We start from the raw sequence: 20685 nt of genomic DNA, 5'->3' as shown, positions 1-20685 counted from the left end.
AAAAAAAATATAAGGCAAAATAAAATGTAAACAAATTTGAAAATAATGAATTTGAAAATGAATAATAAGGGAAAAAGAGATTTGAAATCAACAATATACAAATCAATAAATAAATTATACATAAATCAACAAAATAAGAACGCAAGAGAGAGAGAAATTTGAGTAAATATTTTTAAGAATTATTATTACTCCCCACTTTCGTCCTTTACAATGAAGGGAGATGTATCTATTTATAGTTGAGCCTCCCCAAATCCAACGGTACAGATTAATTACATCAACGGCTAAGATTAAAATGTATCTACAAATTAAATCTCTAATATTACAAAATCATATCTTCTAAGATTATGTTTCCATATGCATCAAGCTTGTAGATAGACCTTCAACATTTTCAAGTAATGGGCCATCCTGATCGGGTCAAATGATATAATTTTGGACTTTGTTTTATTATTTTGGGTTTATTACTTTTTTATGAGCCCGGGCTAAATCGGCCTATTACATTGTGAATTATAAGAGGAGGGCAAAGCTCTAATAGTAACGTGACCAGTATGACTCAATCCTAGACCACATATGGGACAGTGAACATCCTGACCATCAGACCAACAAATGAGATTCTTCTAGCACAAATCTTTACTTCCTTACTTTTATAGCCCCACGTGGGGGCATATGGTAAAATGAATAATTAACCTCTTCCTTAATTCATCTCTAGTAAGAATACATTTAATGAAAATTTTCCATGGATTCTTCTTTGATTTGTTTGTTCATATATATATATATGTGTGTGTGTCCGAGATTTCGGCATTGTCTCCATAGGAGTCAGTAGGTCGATTTCATCGAAAATATTCCTTTTTCAATTTTCTTTCCATACCAATTTATCCTCTCCCCCCATATGTTGTTGAATAATGTTACGTATTTTTGTCTTAGGGTGAGTTTGGATGGGCGGTGCGTTTACCTGCGGTTAGTGTAAAAACAGTGGTGGCGGTGAGATTAGATACTGTAGCGTGAGACAAAAAGTAAACTAAACGCACCGCACCGCACCCAATCGCCCATCAAAAACCACCCTTAGATATATATCATTTCAGGATCTACCATCCTATTTCATTAAAATTTTAAAGGTTCTTTACGTGTTAACAGATATTGAATGAGAAATGAGGGGTGCAATTGAATCCATTTTATCCCAACGTAATGTTCTTTTCATATGTTTATACCTAAATTACACTTACATACATCCCTTCCTACTAAAATGCATTAGAAAAGGGGTTTAAGGGACAAACTTCATTTTTATCCAAGTTTTTAAAATTCAAAAATTATTTTATTAGGTACAATAATAAAGAGTTTCAAAATTTATTATAATTAATTCAATACTCGTGATCCCATTATAAAATAAAAAATTCAAAACATTATTTTATTTAATTATAATATATTTTATATTTTATATGATTAAAAATATTTTTTATTTTTACAAATATAGTTTAAAATATTAATATTTTTAAATCTACATAAATTTAACACAAACACACCCTTAACTATAGGGTTATAGCCACTAAGATTCAATATAATTGTTTGGCCTTTGGGCTTTTACAATACGAACACCTAAAAAAGCACAGGCCACATAGAACAATGCACAAAGCTTCAAAGGTTGGCTTGCACGCTTAGCACTCACAGCATTTCACGGTTTACACCATTTTTCTCTTTCAGATTTGCTTTAATTTTACCTTCACTTTAGACCCATAAAAGAAGAAAAGGAAAACAGGAAGGAGACATCGAAAGAACCCATCGTTGTTGCTGCAGAAATCTCAAAAGGGCATGGCCTCAACCGAGAGTTCCAGATCTTCAACTGCTGGCTCTCCCGATTCATACATAGGCAGCTTGATAAGCTTGACGTCCAAGTCTGAAATCAGATATGAAGGTGTTCTGTTTAATATCAACACTGAAGAATCCAGCATCGGCTTGAGAAATGGTAAAATGAAATTTTAATTTTTTTTTCTTTTCTGGGTTTTATTTTTGGGGTTTTTTAAAAAAAAAAATTAAGCTCTATTGTGGATTTTGCTTTGTGGGTTTTCTTCATTAAGGTGAAATGGATTTTGGGATGCTTTGAAAAGTTTTACTTTTTTCTTTTAAAAAAAAATTCTTTAAGTTGTTTGTTGGGTCATTGGGTGTAATTAATAAAAGGTTTTAAAGTGAGATGCATGTTGACTGTTTAAACAACTGGTTTTTAGTTAAGCAAGTCACTAGACTATATACCTAGAGGTCTGGACTGTAGAAAGCAATGTCAAATCAAGTGGGTGATTTAGAGATGCCAAAAAAAGGGACTGTTATAAAGCTGACAACATATGGAAAAATAGCTGATTTTTTGTTTTCTGATGAACTTTCAAACATTTTGTGTAAATCTATATTTGTAGGACCTGTAAAATGTGGATAATATAATTAATAGTGCTGTCTGCCAACAAAGTTACTACATATCACAGCATTTATTGTATTTTTAACATAACATCTGTATAATGCATAAGAATTTTGGATTATACTTCTCTTTGCACAACTATGCATTTGCAATTAAGTTGGCATTGCTCAATTTCGCCATAATAAGGGGTTTTGAATTGTTATGTTTTGTAAAAATAGTTAATGATTGTATAAAGAACGTTGAAGCTTGTTGGGAATTTACTTGAAAAAAAAGTGAATAATAAGTGGAAGGGTTAAGTATTGGTAGTGATAATTGAAAGAGTTTGGTATTAGTATTTACATAGATTGCTGCACTAAAAAGAATATTTCCTCCTCCAAAAAAAACAAAGGCATTTTATGTGTTATGAAATGATAGAGCTCGGTGTAAACGTCTACATGATATTGCCTCTTTCAGGCTAGAGAAGAGTATGGCTGTTAGAGCTTCAAATCTGAGAGTCTGCTGCTTCCAATGTTATTGCTGTGCTTGTGGTTAAGAAAGGCCTAGTCTATGTTTTAGTGACTATTCTTGTATATTTGTGGTTTTAAGATGCGACTATATCCTTCCTCTAAATAACTTCTGTTCCTTTAACATTGCAGTAAGGTCATTTGGAACTGAAGGGCGGAAAAAAGATGGTCCACAAGTGCCAGCAAGTGATAAAATTTATGAATATATACTGTTCCGTGGAAGTGACATCAAGGTAGTCCAAATATTATTTGAACTAATGCACATTAATAGAGATGTTATCTACCTTTTCAATTATGAAGTTTTGCTTTCGATATTGATCGTGGACAAAGAATCGGACTTTGAATTTGAATGTTGGTCGTAAAAGGCTGTTTTTTAGGAAACATTCAATTTCTGTAGAGTAGCAAGGCTTTTCTCTGATTGCAAATATCTTCTTTTGGTTCAGTTATGGTGTCATAAGTTGTTCATTTGCTATCTAGACTAGGCCCAAAAGAGGCCAAAAAAATGCAATAATTGTTTAATTGCTTGATCACCCTCCTATTATTGCATGTAAATTTGTTAGAAGGTTCTTTTGGTCCATACCAAAATACTTTCCAAGTTTTTCTTGGTGTTTTAAATTCATTTCAACAAAACTATTGTAAAATCTTTATGAAATGAAATTTTATCTCTCATAATATTTGTATAACTATTCACTATGGTATTATATAGCCACAATGCAATCACACCAACAATTTTGAGCATTTTTTAATTTTTATTTTCGAAAGAGGAGATTTCTTGGTAGAATTGGGCTTTTGATACTGTATTGCCTAATTGTAGCACACATAATATCTCAACAGCCATTAGTGTATGGTTTCACCATGGCATTGATTAAAACTATGTTATTATTATTATTATTAACTTTTGGCTTTCATTTTGCCAAGGTTCATGAAATTTGGACAATGTTGTATATTAGTGCCTAAGAATGTCTTAGGATTGTCACTGATATGTACCTGGAGCTCAGTCTGGTCAGCAGAAGGTTTTGGTGCGCCATTTATTGATACTTGACTTGTAGACCTTTTATGAGTGACCGGATAAGTAAAATTAATCTTTTCTGCCTAAGCATATATTGTTATTGAAAGTTGTAGTTGTTCTACTAGGCGAGAGTTCAGATTTCACACCATTAAATGCAATGTTTTAAATTTATCTGCACAAGAGTTAAAAAAAAAAAGATTTTCCTGTACTAAAAACAGTTTAATTTAGTTTCCTCATTTGCTAGATTACAGGTTTGGTGCCATATACTTTCAGTGAAGATAAAAAATTTCTTGTTCTTCTAAATTATATATGCCTATTATCAGTATTAGTGCCGTAATCGTCTTATTTTTCTTGTTGTGCATTTGGCTTTCAGGACTTGCAGGTTAAATCTTCGCCACCACCAGTTCAGACTCCGGCACCTATACACAATGATCCTGCTATTATACAGGTAGAGAAAAGAAAATGGTTCTTATCTATTGTTATATTGTACAACCATAGTAGCTTTTTTCTTTTTTTAAACCAGTAATATTACCTTGGATTTGAGTATTATGATCAAATTTATATGGAATGATATTTAAAATACTTCTGCATCTGAAGTTCATAGCTAGTATTGTACTTTCTAGTGAAGAAAGAGCCAAAATACATTGTTTTTTCTTCCCGATGGTTTCCATTTTCTTGTATTTAGGATATTCTAGGCATTTGAATTTGGTTTAGAGTTTAGCTTGTGTGCACCAATGTTATTTCTGTTAGTCTTTTTGAACAATTACTTGTGGAGAATTTGGAAAATTGATATGAGATTTTGTTCTTTCTATTGGTTCTTACTGGTTTTTGTTCCTAGTTCTCTCATTTCTCCAATTTCCTTTGTTTCTTTGCCCTTCTCCTTGATTTCCCTCTAAATTCCCTTTCCTCAATCCTTCCCATCATTTTGCTTAAGTTGTCTTTATCTTTTGCTAAGATGCATTGATATGTGTAATCAAATTAATTTGAGGCTAGCTCTGAGATTATTTTTTACTGTCACTTTCAGTTTCAGATAGCATTCTGAATTTGCATTTTGAGAATCCAATTTTATTATTTCAAGGTTCAATTAGATACTTCTGTATTAGTCAACTTGTCTGACATTTGTTGGATTCCTTTCTTCTGCAGTCTCACTATCCCCAATCAGCAATTGCATCCACCAGCTTGCCTTCTTCTGGTTCAGGATCTATGCAAGATATGGGTTCCCAAACTTCGTCTATAGGACTGACGAGGCCACCATTTCAAGGCAATCTTCCATTATATCAACCTGGTGCAAATTTAGGGCCATGGGGTTCATCAGGTGCTCCAACCGCAAATAGTGGGCTCTCCATACCAATGTACTGGCAGGGTTACTATGGGTCCGCAAATGGTCTTCCTCCACAGCAGCAACCTTTGCTTCAACCCCCACCTGGCTTGTCAATGCCATCTTCCATGCAGCAACCTATGCAATATCCAGCCATGAATGCGTCTTTACCAGCTGCAGCTTCTAATTTGCCAGGTTCTCAGTTACCTGAAAGCACTCCCCTTTTGCTGCCACCCTTTGGTACAGGCACACTGAATTTGCAATCTTCTGGTCCTCCAGCACAGTCTTCTAATTTAGCTTCGGACTCATTAACTAGTTTGAATCAAGATAGGGCTTCTTCTTTAACTCTTCCTACTGCAGCTCCAAGTAGTAGCTTGCCACTGGTACCTCCATCAAATACTGCTTTAGATAAAACTGCTGTCATGTTGCCCTTTTCTGAAAAAACTAAGACAGTTCCTGATCCTGTAATGCCATTCAAAGGCATGCCTGATTCTGCTTCCTCCACCATTGGGACAACAAGTTCAGTTTTAAATGATGGGATGCTTCCTTCGTTAGTAACCCCAGGCCAGCTTTTACAACCAGGACTGGTCCCAGCATCTTTGTCTATGTCTTCACAAACAGCTCAGAAGGATGTGGAAGTTGTTCATGTGTCATCTCCAGAACTGACAACATCAGCCCCTGCACTAGCACCTGTGCCTGCAAAAGCATCACAACCTGTGTTAGCACAAGCACCGCAATCATTGTCAGCACAAGCAGTGCCACCATTATTAGCACAAGCACCACAACAACCATCAAAAACAGAAGGACAGGAACCTATATTGCCTTCGCCTTCACCCTCTGATCATAAGGTATTGTTTCTGTTTTGCAAAGTGACTTGATGCCACTAAACTGATATTGCTAAATTCCTGAAAGGAATTTCAGCCTACTGACCCTCTCGAACAATGGGCTAAGTTCCTAATAAATATATATTCATTGAAATTAGAAATGTTTTCCCTTGAGTAATATATTATCGATTACACATGCTGACTAGCCACTCAATTTATCTCTTGTTTCTGACAGATGAGAGATTATATTACCAGGTTTCTTTAGTTGTAGCTAGTTTGGCCAGTGGTTATTATTGCTTTATTCTTCTAAATACTTAGGATGCTTACTTTTAATTATACATAGATATATTGGTTTCAAATGGTTATACACTGACATGCACTTTTCCCCCTTTTTGATGTATATTCTGTTGGGTCTTCACTACCCTTCTAGCTACATGGAGCTCCAATGCATGCTCATCAATTTCATAATTATAGAGGTGGCCGTGAAAGAGGACGAGGAAGAGGAAGAGGAAGAGGAAATGAGGTACGTTTTCTGTTTCTTTGCATTGCCAGATTGTTGTTAAAATATGGTGGCAATACTAGTATTCTGAGCGTGAGTTGGCCAAGTTCTTGTCTATAAGGAAAAATGCGTTGAATGGGAGTTTCAGAAAGTTTCTGGAATAGCACTCAATGCTTAAAAAAATGTTTTAATTTGAATATCACCCTATATCAGGGAAGCTAGTTGAAACGTTCTGAAGTTTTGGGATAATAAAAAACTTATTTCCATCTATTTGTTCCTAAATAACAGTTAGCGTGAGCAGACCTATAATACCCCTCCACCCCACAGGAATTCAGTCAAACTTTAGATATTTCAAAACATCAATAAATTGATAGAGTCATCGTCTCTATACCTTAACTTGATTGCCCTGCCTTCTTATTTCATCATATAAACCTTGCCCCTTTTACAAAAAAAATTGAACTTGACTGGGTTAGAATTATAGTAGATTGATTGCAATGAAACCATAATTTTTTTTTGTCAAATGAAATTCCAGATTCACCAAAAGGATCTGGTTTGATATGCTTGGATGGTCTAAAACATATGGAAGTGATGCATGAGAGCATATGCTTGTCTGACACTTCTATCTCTGTGTTCCCCTCTAGTGTTTGTGAGAATATGTTGTTTTCCAGATTGCACGGTATTATTTCAGTCGGTTTAGTTTGATTTTTTCACTCTAAAAGGTTGAGATAAAACAAACAGTCAAAAGATTTTTAAGATATGTAATGGTGTACTCTTGCTGTAGTATCACCGTGGGTATTGACTGATATTGATATTGTAACTTTTTAAGTATTTTGAGTTTTATGATTCATATAATATTTATTTTCTTATGGTAGAAATTTCCAAGATTACATAAAGAAAAGGAAAAAAAAAGTCCAAAGTCTTAAAACAATTTTGGTTTACTTCACCCTTCAAGGTAATGATATTACCAACTAAGTCCCCCTATAGGAAAATACACATGAAAACTACGGCTTATTGCTTATCAAACTGCCCCTTTAAAAGCTTTATTCCATTCGTTATTACTTTGCTAAACATGGGTGAACTTATAAGGATCATGACTTTTATAATCCAATGGCTGTGGCTTGTTAGTAATGTCAACATTTGGTACTGCAGATTTCACGTTCGGCAACCAAATTTACAGAAGAATTTGACTTCACGGCAATGAACGAGAAGTTTAACAAGGATGAAGTTTGGGGTCATCTTGGAAGAAGTAGCCGAGCTAAGGAAGATGCTGATGATTTACAAAATGAAGATAGTGTTGAATCCTCGCAAGTTGAGGTTAAGGTAAGAGCTCGCCAGCGCACATGCATGTTGGTGCCAAACAAGTTTCCATAATTTGGTTCACAAATTCCGTTTGGTCCTTATTTATTTTCTTCTTTTGCAGCCTGTATATGTCAAGGATGACTTTTTTGATTCCTTGTCCTGTGATTCTCTTGGAGGTGGGTCACGGAATGGGAGGACTAGATTTTCAGAGCAAATGAGGAGGGATACAGAGGTACTATATTCCATTGCTTTATTCACATCATAGGAGTATTTAAATGTTTTTATGTATGCATGGAGTAAAAATAACCTTATGACTGCTTACTCTAGGCACTAGAATCTTTTATATTGCCAGAGGTGCAAGACGCAAAAAAGCACTTGATTGGTGTACGTGTCTGTATATATAAAATAAGTTTAAGATACGTTTTCCTTTTAAAGAATTATTGTAGAAAAAAAGGAAATTTTCTTTTCCTTTTGTTGACCATAGTTAACAGGAGGAATTGGAATTTAGACTTTGACCAAAGAGGTAACAACAGTTAAAACATACTTGTTTAAGGCTTCTAGGCTTGTAATGCATTTGCATATATCTCTGGCACAGTACATGATAATGCATTTGATTCTTCAACATGATCTCTTGATAAAATTTTCTCCTTACAATACCTATATAGACCTTTGGCGATTTCCCAAGGCATCGTGGCGGTAGAGGTGGCCGGGGACCTTTCCATGGTGGTCGAGCTAGAGGTTCTTATTACGGAAGAGGCTATGGTTATGGTGGAAGAGGTAGGGGATACGGCACGGAAAATCGTACCAACTAGTTAGCAGCTGGGAATTGAGTACAATTAGTAAGATCAAAACTATTACCAAGAACGTATGAATTTGCAAGACCAAATTAAAAGATTGGCCTTCGATTGTACTCCTATAATGGGTTGCTGCTTTTAGGATTCAGACTAATGAACTATATAAAATAAAACCAATCCCAAAAGACAGATAATGGATTTCCATTGCACTGCTAGGTTTTGAATGGTTGGTTAATGTGAGGGTCATTTGTTATGTCAAACCCAGTGTTTTTATTTGGTCTATTTAACATTATTCTGTACTAGGTCTATTTCAGTTTTAATTTTCCTGGCTTTGTAACTTTTTTTTTCTAATTTTATGGAAGAATATTTTGGGACATACACTAGCCAAGGAGTAAAAGACAAGATTTGGTTGTTTGGTTTACTTTAGTTACCTTTTTTTTTCTTTTCTGTTTTAACATAAAAGATCACATGGCTGTCTAATTTAATTTATACATATATCCTTTTATTATTATTATTGAATAATTTGATCACATCTGTTCTTTTTTATATTTGAAACAATGTTTAAAAGTACTCATAGATCTCTCCTTAATTCATAAATAGGAGGTTTAATGCATTTTAGTGTACTTGAAGTCACGTCCTCGTGCATTGACAATAATATTCATACTAATCAAGCAAAGATTTAATCAGTCCTATATTTTTTTATTAAATACTTTAAAAGTTACTTCTAAGAAAATTCATTTGTATAGAGACTTGAAGTTTTCATTGAATGGAAAGGTGGCAACTACAATGAATATTTTCTTGAAATGATGTCAACCATAGGATAAATGAGAATAAATCTCAATCCTTAAACATGTTAAATCAGCCTTTGATGACGGAAACTTTGAATCTTGATGCTATCTTTTTTACTGTTTGGCAAAATAAAAATAAAAATAAAAATATTAAAAAATTTAAGGATTTGAAGGAGGAATCTTAAATGGCTAAAATTCTCGTTAAATTTTAACTTTAAAAATAAAATTTGCGAAAATTTTCAATTTTTAATAAAATATTAGTATTTACTATATTTCTTTTTTTATGAGTGTGATACTAAAGAAATTAAGTTTAAATAAGTTATTCGACCTACGAGGAAGAAATCTCTACAATAGACAATTGTTACATAACGAACAACTAATAGATCCTTATCAAGAGCTGATAATTATATCTACTAAGCATGGATGGGAACAAGTGATTACAGGTTGAACTCAAACAATTAGGCCTTATGCACTTTTATGCAACCTAGGCTTCCGTAACGCCACTAGTAATTTACCCTCTAGTAGTTTCCATAACGACTGGGGTATATTCATTCTCAGGTACGAGCTCACATAATAGTCATATTCCCTGGCTGTTAATACAAATCCTTCTCATCAACCCCATAGGATCGTTAGAGCAAACTCAAGTTCCTGGCCAACCTTTGATCGTTGAAGCAACATCTACTATGCAAGCCCCAAACCTTAAGTAACCATATCACGATGATTACAAGTGGTTAGATGCAAAGCACAATCTTATTTCCTTTTTAATCCTTCAATTTGAAGTATTGCATAAAATCAAGCCACAGATAATGGAACCACAAATCCACAGATCGCTTAAACCACTTTAGAGCATTTCATGACCTTGGAGGTATGTTTTTTATGCAGTATAGTGCCATGTTTTTCCTACTATTCTCAAAGGACTTGGAGGTACTGTTTAATGTCGGGCTCTAGAGTCAACTTTGACCAACTTAGCTGCAATTTTTGGCACACTTTGGTAGCTGTTGAACTGCAATGGGTGTTAAGTAAAACCTTGAGGAAACCTTGCAAGAATATACATTGAAGGATTTAGCATGGCACATTAAAAAATACTTGTGGATAACGAAAGTGTTATTGATATTTTTCTATGGGGAGCTTTCTTTAAGATGAGATTTTTATAAAGAAAACTTGAACCTAACACCACTAATATTTGGTTTGGCCAACCGTCCTATACTTGTCAAAAGTTCACTCATGCTTTCGGAGACCATTAGAGACACTGATAATACTCTGACTCGGCTCATAGAGTTCCTGGTGGTCGATCAACCCTCTGCCTCCAATGCTATCTTTGGAAGACCTCTTATGAACCGTACTCATATAGTCACTGCTATTTACTTCCTCATATCAAACTTCTTTACCCATGTATGAGTTATGTGATCCAACCAGAAGCATTGCCATATGACATCGATTGAGATGACTTTAAAGGAAATGATTTCATGAGTTTGACAGCTTCAGCCTATAAAACAGCTCCTTCAACTTCACGAAAAACTCAAGAGCCAATCCAACAGAATTTACTCAACAATCAAGTGACGCAAGCTACATTTGCTTTACGATGGAGTGAGAAAATTGTGCTTGGAAGAAGGTACCAATTCTCAAGATTACCTTCTACCTATATTATGTTCCAATTATAGGAATAGTCCTGCTAAACAACGAACTAGTCTCAACCAATCACGAATAAGTAGGTATGGCTTGTGCACTCTCATGCAACTTAAGACCCCCATAACACCCCAAATATAAAAGATTCAACTATAACCATTTTGATGTATGAGTTCACGTGATACCTATTATCCTCACATGATACCCATTATCGTTTTATGCTTATTTTTCATCACTAACTTAGCGTTAGAGACCGTCTTAAAGCACAAGCTTCAACGCCATCCACAGCCTTATCTTTTGTCTTGCAAGCCCTTTGTTCTTCCACCCAAATCCCTTCAACCCAAAGTCATTTCAGAATGACTAAAGCAATAAAATTACTAATTTACCCATATTACAGCACTATTATTATTTTTTAAATAATTATTTATCCATTATATTTATTTTATAAAATTTAATATTTAAACTTCCTAAAAACGATACCAATTGAGTCTTAACTTGAGTCTTAACTTAACTGGTATGAACATTGTTACCAATATAAGATGATGTAGATTCAAATACCCTGAAGCGTATTATCTTCTTATTTATGAGTTGAGAAAAAAACTTTGGATAATTCTAAGTTTTGTGTAAAAAAGAACCAAATATGGCCAGAACTTACAATAAAATTGTATTTTCTAAGAGAAGCTAAGAGGTATCATTGCATAGCAGAATAAAATCACTTCTGGAAAAAAAAAGTCAAATTTGCAACAAAATCACCCCTTTGATACCTCAAGGGAGGAAAAAGAACAAACCATGGCTTGTCTACAATATATATGAGATAGGATCAATTCTGCCCGGAGAGGCGAACGGATTGCACTCTTCACTGAGTCAGTTTAAGAGGAAAAAAGGAGAAAAAAAATAACACAGGAAACCATGTCAGCCTATAGCCTTATTCCATGAAGAAAGAACAGAGGAAAGAACATGTGATAAAAAAAAATACTATCCTTATTGTTCCGTTGCGATTGACCAGAATGATGGTCGACAACATGAGCAAAATTGTGGAAAATCCTCTGGAATACATTTACGAGCCGTCTTGAACTACGACCACAGGTGATCTCTTCTATACTCTCTCACAATGACAGGCACACTTGTGGGTGGAATCTAAAACAAGAAAGAGCAGCTTGATTTACAACTACTTGTAACAAAAATCAGGCATTTATAGTTTGCGTACATAATGAACATTACTGCAATTGATTGCGGTAACTATTAGCCGTGAATATTGATGATGGTGAGGGTTAAAACTGAAAATAGCGACCATAACAGCCACTGTTTAAACCTAGACATAAAATAATAAGGCAAGTAGCAAGGCTGGGAAAGAAAAATGCCCCAACTTTAAAGGATATTCAGTGGTTCTAAATAATGGTAACCCCTATTAAGTTTTCCTTAAGTCTTAATCCAAATATGTTACTTTTTAAAACTAAAAGAAGCATTATAAAATCATAACTTACCATGCCATAATCTGTGATTATCATGGAGACATAATCTGAAGGTGTTGCATCATAGCTGTGAATGAAAATTTTCAGAATTGTCAGCTTTTAGAAGATACACGTAGCTCTACATTCATCAAATTATAAAGACTTACATTAAATTCAGAAGCTGCAGATTTTCTTGATTGACCAAACCGTCTAAGTAGTTAATCTCCTCTCTGCCTTGAACCTTTGAAATGGCATCTGGGTTACCTGCAACAGATGGATCAGACACCTAAGCCACATCCATTTCAGTGATCAAAGGAAACAAGTGTAGACCTAGCAAAAATTGACTCTAAAATCTACTTCCAGAAGTTCCTACCAAGCTCGTTAAAACATATGGAATCAAGCTGCACCCTTTCGTGAAATTTATATGCTTCACAACACACTAATACAGGTACACGGAATGCATGAGCAACCATAGCAACACAAGCAGTCCCAACTCTCGAGTAAACTGTTCCATTAGACAAGACTGATGAAGCACCCAGAAAAACTCGAGTAACGTCTTGCATTATACAAGAAACAGCATTTACATGTGTGTACGTACAGCTAAGGCCCTTCCTCACCAACCTACGTAGTAAGAGCTGCCCTTCAAGCTTTGGGCGAGAGTCGACCACTACAACATGGAAGTGTTTGCCAAGCTCATGGGCATGCAATAAAATCATCTCAACCACAGAGGATGCACCATATGTGAGAAGAACGTCACCATCTTGAATCTTTGTAACAGCATGTTTGACTATCACCTTCTCTGAAAGGATGATCTTTTCATTTATGAAAAGATCAATATCCAACATAAGCGTAGATTTTGCTTCTGATTCAGACAGAGCCAATGGTAATTTTGCAATTCGATTCTTTAGAAACTTAATTGCATTGCCCATACTAATTGAGAGTGGCCTGCATTCAATCAAGAAAGAAACGTAACTACTAATCCTTGCAGTTAAGTCTCTAATTAGAGTTTTCTCAGGTGGAGTTGAGTAATCTTTGATAGCCTCTTTGAACGCTTGAAACATCGCAATACAACGTGCATTGCCACCACGTATATCCCCAGACAAATACTGCAACCCAACCTGACAATACCAATGAAAACCCAAATGAAACAAAAATTCAACAATTCTTTTACCTCTTTTACACATTGATCAAAAAAAGCTGATATGCTGATAAAAACCACAGAGATGCTCCCAATCATGTGGATAAGCTGACGTGAAAAACAGTAAAGCAAGATTTGCCAAGAACATATTACTGTAGGTAAGATAGCTATCTATAATTAAGGATTACTATTCTATATACCATGGTGGAACTTTTAGATTCTACACAAGGTTTTATATGATTGCCAAGTCTGTTTAATAATTAAACAATTATCTTTTAAATGTATCCTGTTAAAAAGACAGCCACTACCGGTCATGCACATATACATATAATTATACATTATACACATGCATGTATGTGGATATATTTCATTTATGTATGCCTGTATGTATGTATGTATGCATGCATGTATGTATGTATGTATGTATGTGTGTGTATGCATATGTATGTGTGTGTATGTATGTGCGTGTGTGTATGTATGTGTGTGTGTGGGTGCATGTGAACTGTTTTCCATGTCCAAAATAGAACGTCAAGTTGGTAGGAATACCTTGTACACAGCAGGGTGCATTGGATCGAGTTCAAAAAACTTAGTCTCTAAATCAGGAAGCTGTGTTCCATGTTCGTACTGAGGCAAATGCCTGAACAGTTCCACTCTATTCCTAGCTTCAGTTTGTTTTACAACAGCACGCTTTTTGGCTTTCTCTACTCGGCTTTTATCATCATATTGCATTCGAGGATGAGGAGCATCTTTCTTCCTATCTTTCTCAGGTGCACGGTCACCTCCCTTCTTCTCAGAAGCTGCAACTTGAGAACCATCATTCTTTTGGGAAGAAGATTTTGCGGCTTTACTTGGTTTTGTATTTGCTGAGGTCACAACCTTAGATGCAGCACTTGATGCCTTAGTTCCTTCAGCTAGAAACACATAGTGATCAAGAGGAACAAAGTTATTGAGGATTTGTTCAAAGGTGAAGTACACAAGATAAACTGAATAACCATAGGTCAACAATACACTCATTAGGTTGAGTCCTGTATTAGATATACACAGAAAAAGCCATGCAATGAAAATGCAAGTTGATTCAAGAGCATGAAGCCATTTAACAAAGCTTGTGAGCTATGTTGCTTCAACTCTTCATTTTTCGTGAAACACCTGTGTCTAACAGTTGTGTCTGAAACATTTTTGGAAAGGGTACTGGGATATGATCCTCCAAAGACAGTCCAAATACATGAAAAAACTTGGAAAAAAATTAATATACCCATGTAAGGCACATACCCCTATCCAACACTCACACCTGAGTCCGAGTAACATAAGCAACATGTACCTTTTGCAGCAGCCTTGGCAGCTCGTTGGGCCTCCTGCAGAGCACGTCTTTCAGCTTTAGAAGTTTTCTCTTTCAATGTCTTTGCACTAACAGGTCGATCATTCTGAACTTCAACAGATGCTCCACCAGCCTTCTCTGCAATCAATTTCCCCTTCAGCTTGTAAACACTTCAATTTCACAATACTTTAGAATAAAAAAAGCAAGACCCATACATCCAGCAATACAGGGAAATATTCAGGGTGGGGGCAGAGGCAACAGCTGCCCCCACTAGAATTTTGAAAATTAAATTATTATCTTAGAATGAACCGTTTTCAACTAAATGTCTATCTTAGCCAACTCAGCTCACGAGCTACATTAACTCGTTGCAGAAAATATTTGCATTCAGCTCATTTTCTGCAATTCAAGGTCAAGTAATCGATTAATCAATGAACCCAAGTTTGAGTGTTGTAATACTTGGTTCAAGCCTCTTGCAAACCGGTACAGCATTCTAGTTGTTTCTTTATATATATATGTATGCAAGTATGTTTACAGTGTTAAAGGACATTGGATATTATTTAGCTTAATTGAGTCAGCTCAAGTAGCTTGGTTTATTCTTGAGTCAAGCTCACATTTGATAATCGAAATTTGTCCAGTTTCAAACTCTCAGTCACTTTGCACTTGGGCTCAAACTTGAGCTGTCTACTTTACTGACTCGAATCAGTTCAATCAGAGCGCTCCTACCTAAACATTACAGATTCATTAATGCTATGCTTGGGAACATGAACATAAAAAATTGGATTTGGATACCATTTATTACGTAAATTCTGAGAATAAGATACATGAATTATGTATGAATCAGTAGAGATTCAACATATTATATATTAAACAAGTATAAAAACATGAATTCCAAAATTTCAAATTCATTAGGACATATGAATACGCATCCAACAATTCCATGAATTTGAGAAATAATAATGCATGCAACAGTTATATGTGTTTTATCACACAAATTAAACTAATTTCTAAATCCAAATCCGATATTTTTTTTTTAAATTCAAGTCCCGAAATGCAATCACTGACCTAATTTAAATCCCTCCAATAACCTAATTTAAATCCCTCCAATAAAGTCCATATTATTTTCAACAAAGAAAAATAACAAAACAAATCAATAATAATGGTTTACCACTTACCAGAAATTCCTGGAGGCAAATTAACCACTGAAACAGTGGTAAGCTCACTCGCGGGTACACTACTCGCCTTGACGCCCGGAAAGGAGGATGGCGATTTTGCGGAAAAAACCTTACGACCAGGCGAGAACGACGAAGCCACATCTTCGTTTTCAGGGGGAATGGTTACCGTTTTGGCGGAATACGAGAACGCCTTCGTGGGAGATGTAACTTGTAGAGCCGTACGAAGGAAATTGTCGGAGTGGTGATGTGCTGGAGGGATCATAACGGGGGAGAGGGAGTTTCCGGAGGGAGAATGATCGTTAACCTGAGTGGGAGACGGAGAGGGAGGTTGAATCGGATCTTGGAAACGTGGAGGATCCGAAATGGAACGTTCGGGTGGTGCCGGTGTAAAGAACCCAACTTGACGGACCTTCGGGTCGCTGACTGTTCGAGCGGTACGGCGAGGGTCCATAGATTGCAAGGGGGAGGGGGGTTTGGGACGTAGGAAATGTAGGTTTCCTTTTTATTTAAGGGGGTTCATGAAGGAAGATTTTCTCGGGAAAATTTTCAGATTTTAGGGTTTTAATGAAAGAGTAATGATTTTTATTTATCTTTGATAAATTTGTTTTTTTCTCTTATTTTGTCTATTTCCTTTGTTCTTATCTCTAAACCTTTACTTTCTTTGATCTTTCACTTTTCTTTTTTCAATAATTATTTTCTTATTTATTTCCAAAGCTCTCAATTTTTTTAGTCGAAAATTAATTAAATTAATATTTTAAGAATTTTTTTATCTGAAATACTACTCGTTTTAATTTATAAAGTAATTATATATTTTTAAAATATAATTTTTACTTCATTAATTTTTTATTACTTTGAGTAGTCAAATTTTGATTTTAATTTCAATTTTAAAATAATTCAAATTCAAATTATTATTTGATTTTGATTTAAAATGATTTTTTTAATTTAGTTTGTAATATGATAAGCTCGATATTTAATAATTAAATCAGAATAAATATGTAAAATGTAATCAACATGATATAAAAAGGTAATATTGGTGTGTGCTCTTTTGGTATATTACAATTTGAGAGAGATCATTGTCTGGACTTTAACCTTAAATTTTAAACTAACGATATAAAACCTTAATTATTTGGTCATTTAGGTTATTGGGGAATAGTAAATGGGTTGAAAACTATATAGAAATTGATCATTAAAGGCTCACTGGTAGATTCATTCACCCGATCCATGCTCTTTTTCCTCTCACTTTATAGATAGTGTCGGTCGTCGTTGAACTCTTAGTAGATATCTGAATGATGGCTCTTCATTAGCTCCTTATTTTATTGTTGTTTTGAGAGACAAATTTTCATGAGTTGGTTTGCACCCATTTTGCTTTAAGCCTCATATTTACATATGTTGTTTTCTTTGTTTAATAAGTACTCATTTTTTCTTATAAAAATGGTGAAAGTTTCTATCTTGTCTTGTACAAGTATTAGTCTTGTTTTTACAAATGCTTTTAGGGATGGGTTTGTCATATCTTCTTTAACTTGGTAAATGCTCAATTCTTTTTTATTATTTTATCTATCACTTTGAACCCTCCAAGGCTAGTTCCCTTATCATGTTAGGTGCTTATAGTCACCCTAAATATGTCTTGCTTGAGTTGTGGCAAAACCATTTATCAATGTTCCATTCTTGATACGGCTGAATCTTTGTATTGACCAAACTTGTCTTTCACCGCCAACGGCAAGTTTTGTTGTATCTTTCTTTCTCCCCGAATTATATGGCCTTGTTCATGGAATGCATGAATTAATTTTCTTTTCAGGAAAAAAAAACCAATCATTAAAAAATTATATAAATATATATTACATTGAAAGCAATTATAACACAAAATGACACATACTCGACGATGCGACAAATTATTAGAAGTCATTGAATATTTTCAGTAAGAGTTCAACATTTTTCGACTCTAACATAATTACACCACATCAACAAAATATGAGAACAAAATAATTAAATCGCGAATGATTGCACAAAATGCATTAAAATCTACAAAAAATAAATTAGTATCTCAAGATTCATAAGAATATATAATGCTACATCCACCAACTTCATACCATGTAGGATCATTCTACATCCACCAATCAATAAGGTGCAACCTCGGGGACCAAGTATAAGACTAGGGGTATTAATCCCTTACAAAAGTTCTCTCATCTTCATCTTGATTTTCTCATCTCTCTTCTTCATTTTCATCTCTCCCATTATCTTACACAATTACCAAGCTCACCCATTGATAAGCATCGGGGAGTGTTTCAGAGCACAAGCTCTGGCTCCCCTATAGTTTACCTTCGTCTTACAAGAATCTGAAAATTGCTGAGCGCATCTCCATGGCTCAATCCATAACGTGAATAAGGAAAATGTGAGAATATTCTACCTCCATCAACTTGGTATAATGTGGGATCATTCTACATCCACAAACCAGTAAGAAGCAGCCTTAGGGACCAAGTATAAAATTAGAGGTATTAATCCCTTATAAGAGTTCTTTCATCTCTATCTTCCCATCTCTCTTCTTCATTTTCACCCACTTACACAATTACTAAGCTCACTCACTGACTTCAGCATCGAAGAACATTCTAAAGCACAAGTTTCAACACCTCCATAATTTACCTTCATCTTGCAAGAATCTGAGAACACACAAGTCCATCTCCAAACTTGATTTGTCTTAGAGTGAATGAAACAATTGACATCATCTATGGAAAACGAGCAAATATTCATAGCTAAATCCCCTCAAAGCTCTCTTATATTGTTCTTTGCGTTTCATCTCTCTCAATTTTTGTTTTGGAGTTTCTCTCCATATTACTTTTGGGATTTTCTCCCATGTTATGTCTCTCCATTTTGGAGTTTCTCAAGGTTATCTCCATTTTTGGGTTTCTTAAAGCTCCTCTCATATTTGGAACTCTTGAAGTTTTTGGATTTATTAAACAACTGTTTTTTCTCAGTAAAATGAGTATCTATTAAAGATAGAATTCTTAAAAGAAAATTACACAACATAAAGCACCAAAATCAAGATCAAATGTACCACAACATAACATTATAAACAATAATGTAAGAAGGTAAATTAAAAGCAACAACCAAATCTTGTAAGAAGATAAGCCTATCAGGTTCAAGTTGCACAATGTCATAAAAATTACTCAATCCACCGCTCCTTATAATTCAAGTCACAAGCACATGATGCTAAAACATTATAACCAAATAAGAAACCAAAGCCACTCAAGCTAATCCAATGACAGCTCATATACTTAATTTTCCGATATTGCTCCCAATGACCAATCCCCTATTCCAAAAAACCCTTCAAACTAAACTGATGAAAACTGTTTACCCACTTTGAAAACCAAATAAAAAACACATCCCAAACCAGAAAAAGAATCTCACGCGCACCTTGAAACTCTAAGAAAAACATAATCAGTTACCTGTATCGTATTGGATCCGAATCAACTATTGAGGTTGGAAGTTCTGACAAAATCTGAGTAGAGTACTTCAAATCATCTTTATACAAAAATCTTATGTTTTGAACTTTCAAAAGAAATGAAAAGCAAAAAGCAAGTTGCTAAAGAACAACAAAAAGTTTATCCTTTCGTTGTTAATTCCATCAAATAATATTAAGTCATCCATTTCGAAAATGAAAACCTTTTTTTTAAAATTTATTTTGTGAAAGATAAAAGCTAAATTTAAAAGAGATACAGTCAGCACCAACCAAAAGGAGAAGGAAAATGAAAAGTTAAGGACTCATGAAACAATTAAGAATCTAAAAAATTTCAGAACTACAGAATAAATAATTTGATTGCCGGCTTCTAAAAGAGATGAATTAAGATAACACAGATTACCCATTAATTTTCAATCTTATTAGGGAAGAAGATACAGATAAACTCATAAGAGAAAACCCATAACTTTTCAAAAGAAAAGAAAACAGAAAATCAAAGGTTTCAAAATCCCTGTACCTGCGTATTGAACTGCCGGAGAGAGGAGAAGAGGTGACGCCGAAGAGAGAGGAGAGGAGAGGAGATGAAGGGACGATTTGGGAAATGTTGCAGCTTGATTTCATTCCCCATATCACGAGTAAAATGGCTTACCGGAAATAAATTCTTATATGTGAAAAAAGCGTTTAACAAAATGCAAAAAAATATTAAATTCATATTCGCCCCGAAATTAATTAAAATAATTAATTAAGTCACAATTTTTGTCATTGAACTCCTTCACCGTTAAAATTAATTAACGGGCCAATTAGATGGTGAAACATGATAATTTATGATTTAATATAATATTTTCTCTATAAAAATGATTAAAAATTATAAAATGTTATAAAAAATAAAAATACTAAAATTGATACTAAACATATTAAAATTAAAAAAATTAAGAAATTAATAAAACATATTTAAAATATAAAAACATATTAAACTTTTTAAAAATTAAATATTATAAAAATATTAAAATATTAAAATTGATATAAACTTATAAAAATCATTTTAAAAAATCATAAAACTTGAACTGGACTGATTAGCCTGAAATCAATAACGGTACCAG

General features: G+C 34.4%; 2 protein-coding genes and 1 long non-coding RNA gene across 4 annotated transcripts; 1 reads left to right on the top strand and 2 right to left on the bottom strand.

Annotated features, from left to right (window-relative positions):
* Positions 1-1515: 1515 nt before the first annotated feature.
* LOC107916823 (protein decapping 5) lies at positions 1516-9065 on the top strand. Its single transcript, XM_016846200.2, has 8 exons — positions 1516-1957; positions 3034-3134; positions 4284-4358; positions 5054-6076; positions 6483-6575; positions 7701-7871; positions 7972-8082; positions 8516-9065. Exons 1-8 carry the CDS (start codon positions 1804-1806, stop codon positions 8660-8662), a joined length of 1875 nt encoding a protein of 624 aa, XP_016701689.1. The 5' UTR covers positions 1516-1803; the 3' UTR covers positions 8663-9065.
* A 2730-nt stretch (positions 9066-11795) lies between these two features.
* LOC107916806 (translation initiation factor eIF-2B subunit delta) lies at positions 11796-16873 on the bottom strand. 2 transcript variants are annotated; one of them, XM_041099583.1, is made up of 8 exons: positions 16135-16738; positions 14966-15100; positions 14194-14558; positions 13108-13627; positions 12883-13014; positions 12677-12773; positions 12543-12597; positions 11796-12195 (listed from the first exon to the last, which is right to left on the bottom strand). In XM_041099583.1, exons 1-8 carry the CDS (start codon positions 16583-16585, stop codon positions 12133-12135), a joined length of 1818 nt encoding a protein of 605 aa, XP_040955517.1. In that variant the 5' UTR covers positions 16586-16738; the 3' UTR covers positions 11796-12132. The 2 variants fall into 2 exon arrangements, with proteins under 2 accessions (XP_040955517.1, XP_016701673.1); XM_016846184.2 differs by having other exon boundaries at positions 12883-13627; positions 16135-16873.
* Positions 16874-18023: 1150 nt separating this feature from the next.
* Positions 18024-20239, bottom strand: LOC107916800 (uncharacterized). Its single transcript, XR_001689607.2, has 2 exons — positions 20103-20239; positions 18024-18569 (listed from the first exon to the last, which is right to left on the bottom strand). It is a non-coding gene; the product is annotated as an uncharacterized lncRNA (long non-coding RNA).
* Between the last annotated feature and the right edge of the window lie 446 nt (positions 20240-20685).

The sequence above is a fragment of the Gossypium hirsutum genome, chromosome D08 (assembly GCF_007990345.1).
Source record: "Gossypium hirsutum isolate 1008001.06 chromosome D08, Gossypium_hirsutum_v2.1, whole genome shotgun sequence".
In the NCBI taxonomy this organism is placed as follows: Eukaryota; Viridiplantae; Streptophyta; class Magnoliopsida; order Malvales; family Malvaceae; genus Gossypium; species Gossypium hirsutum.
The sequence above is the reverse complement of the archived record's forward strand: the minus strand, read 5'-3'. Positions and strand labels throughout refer to the sequence as shown.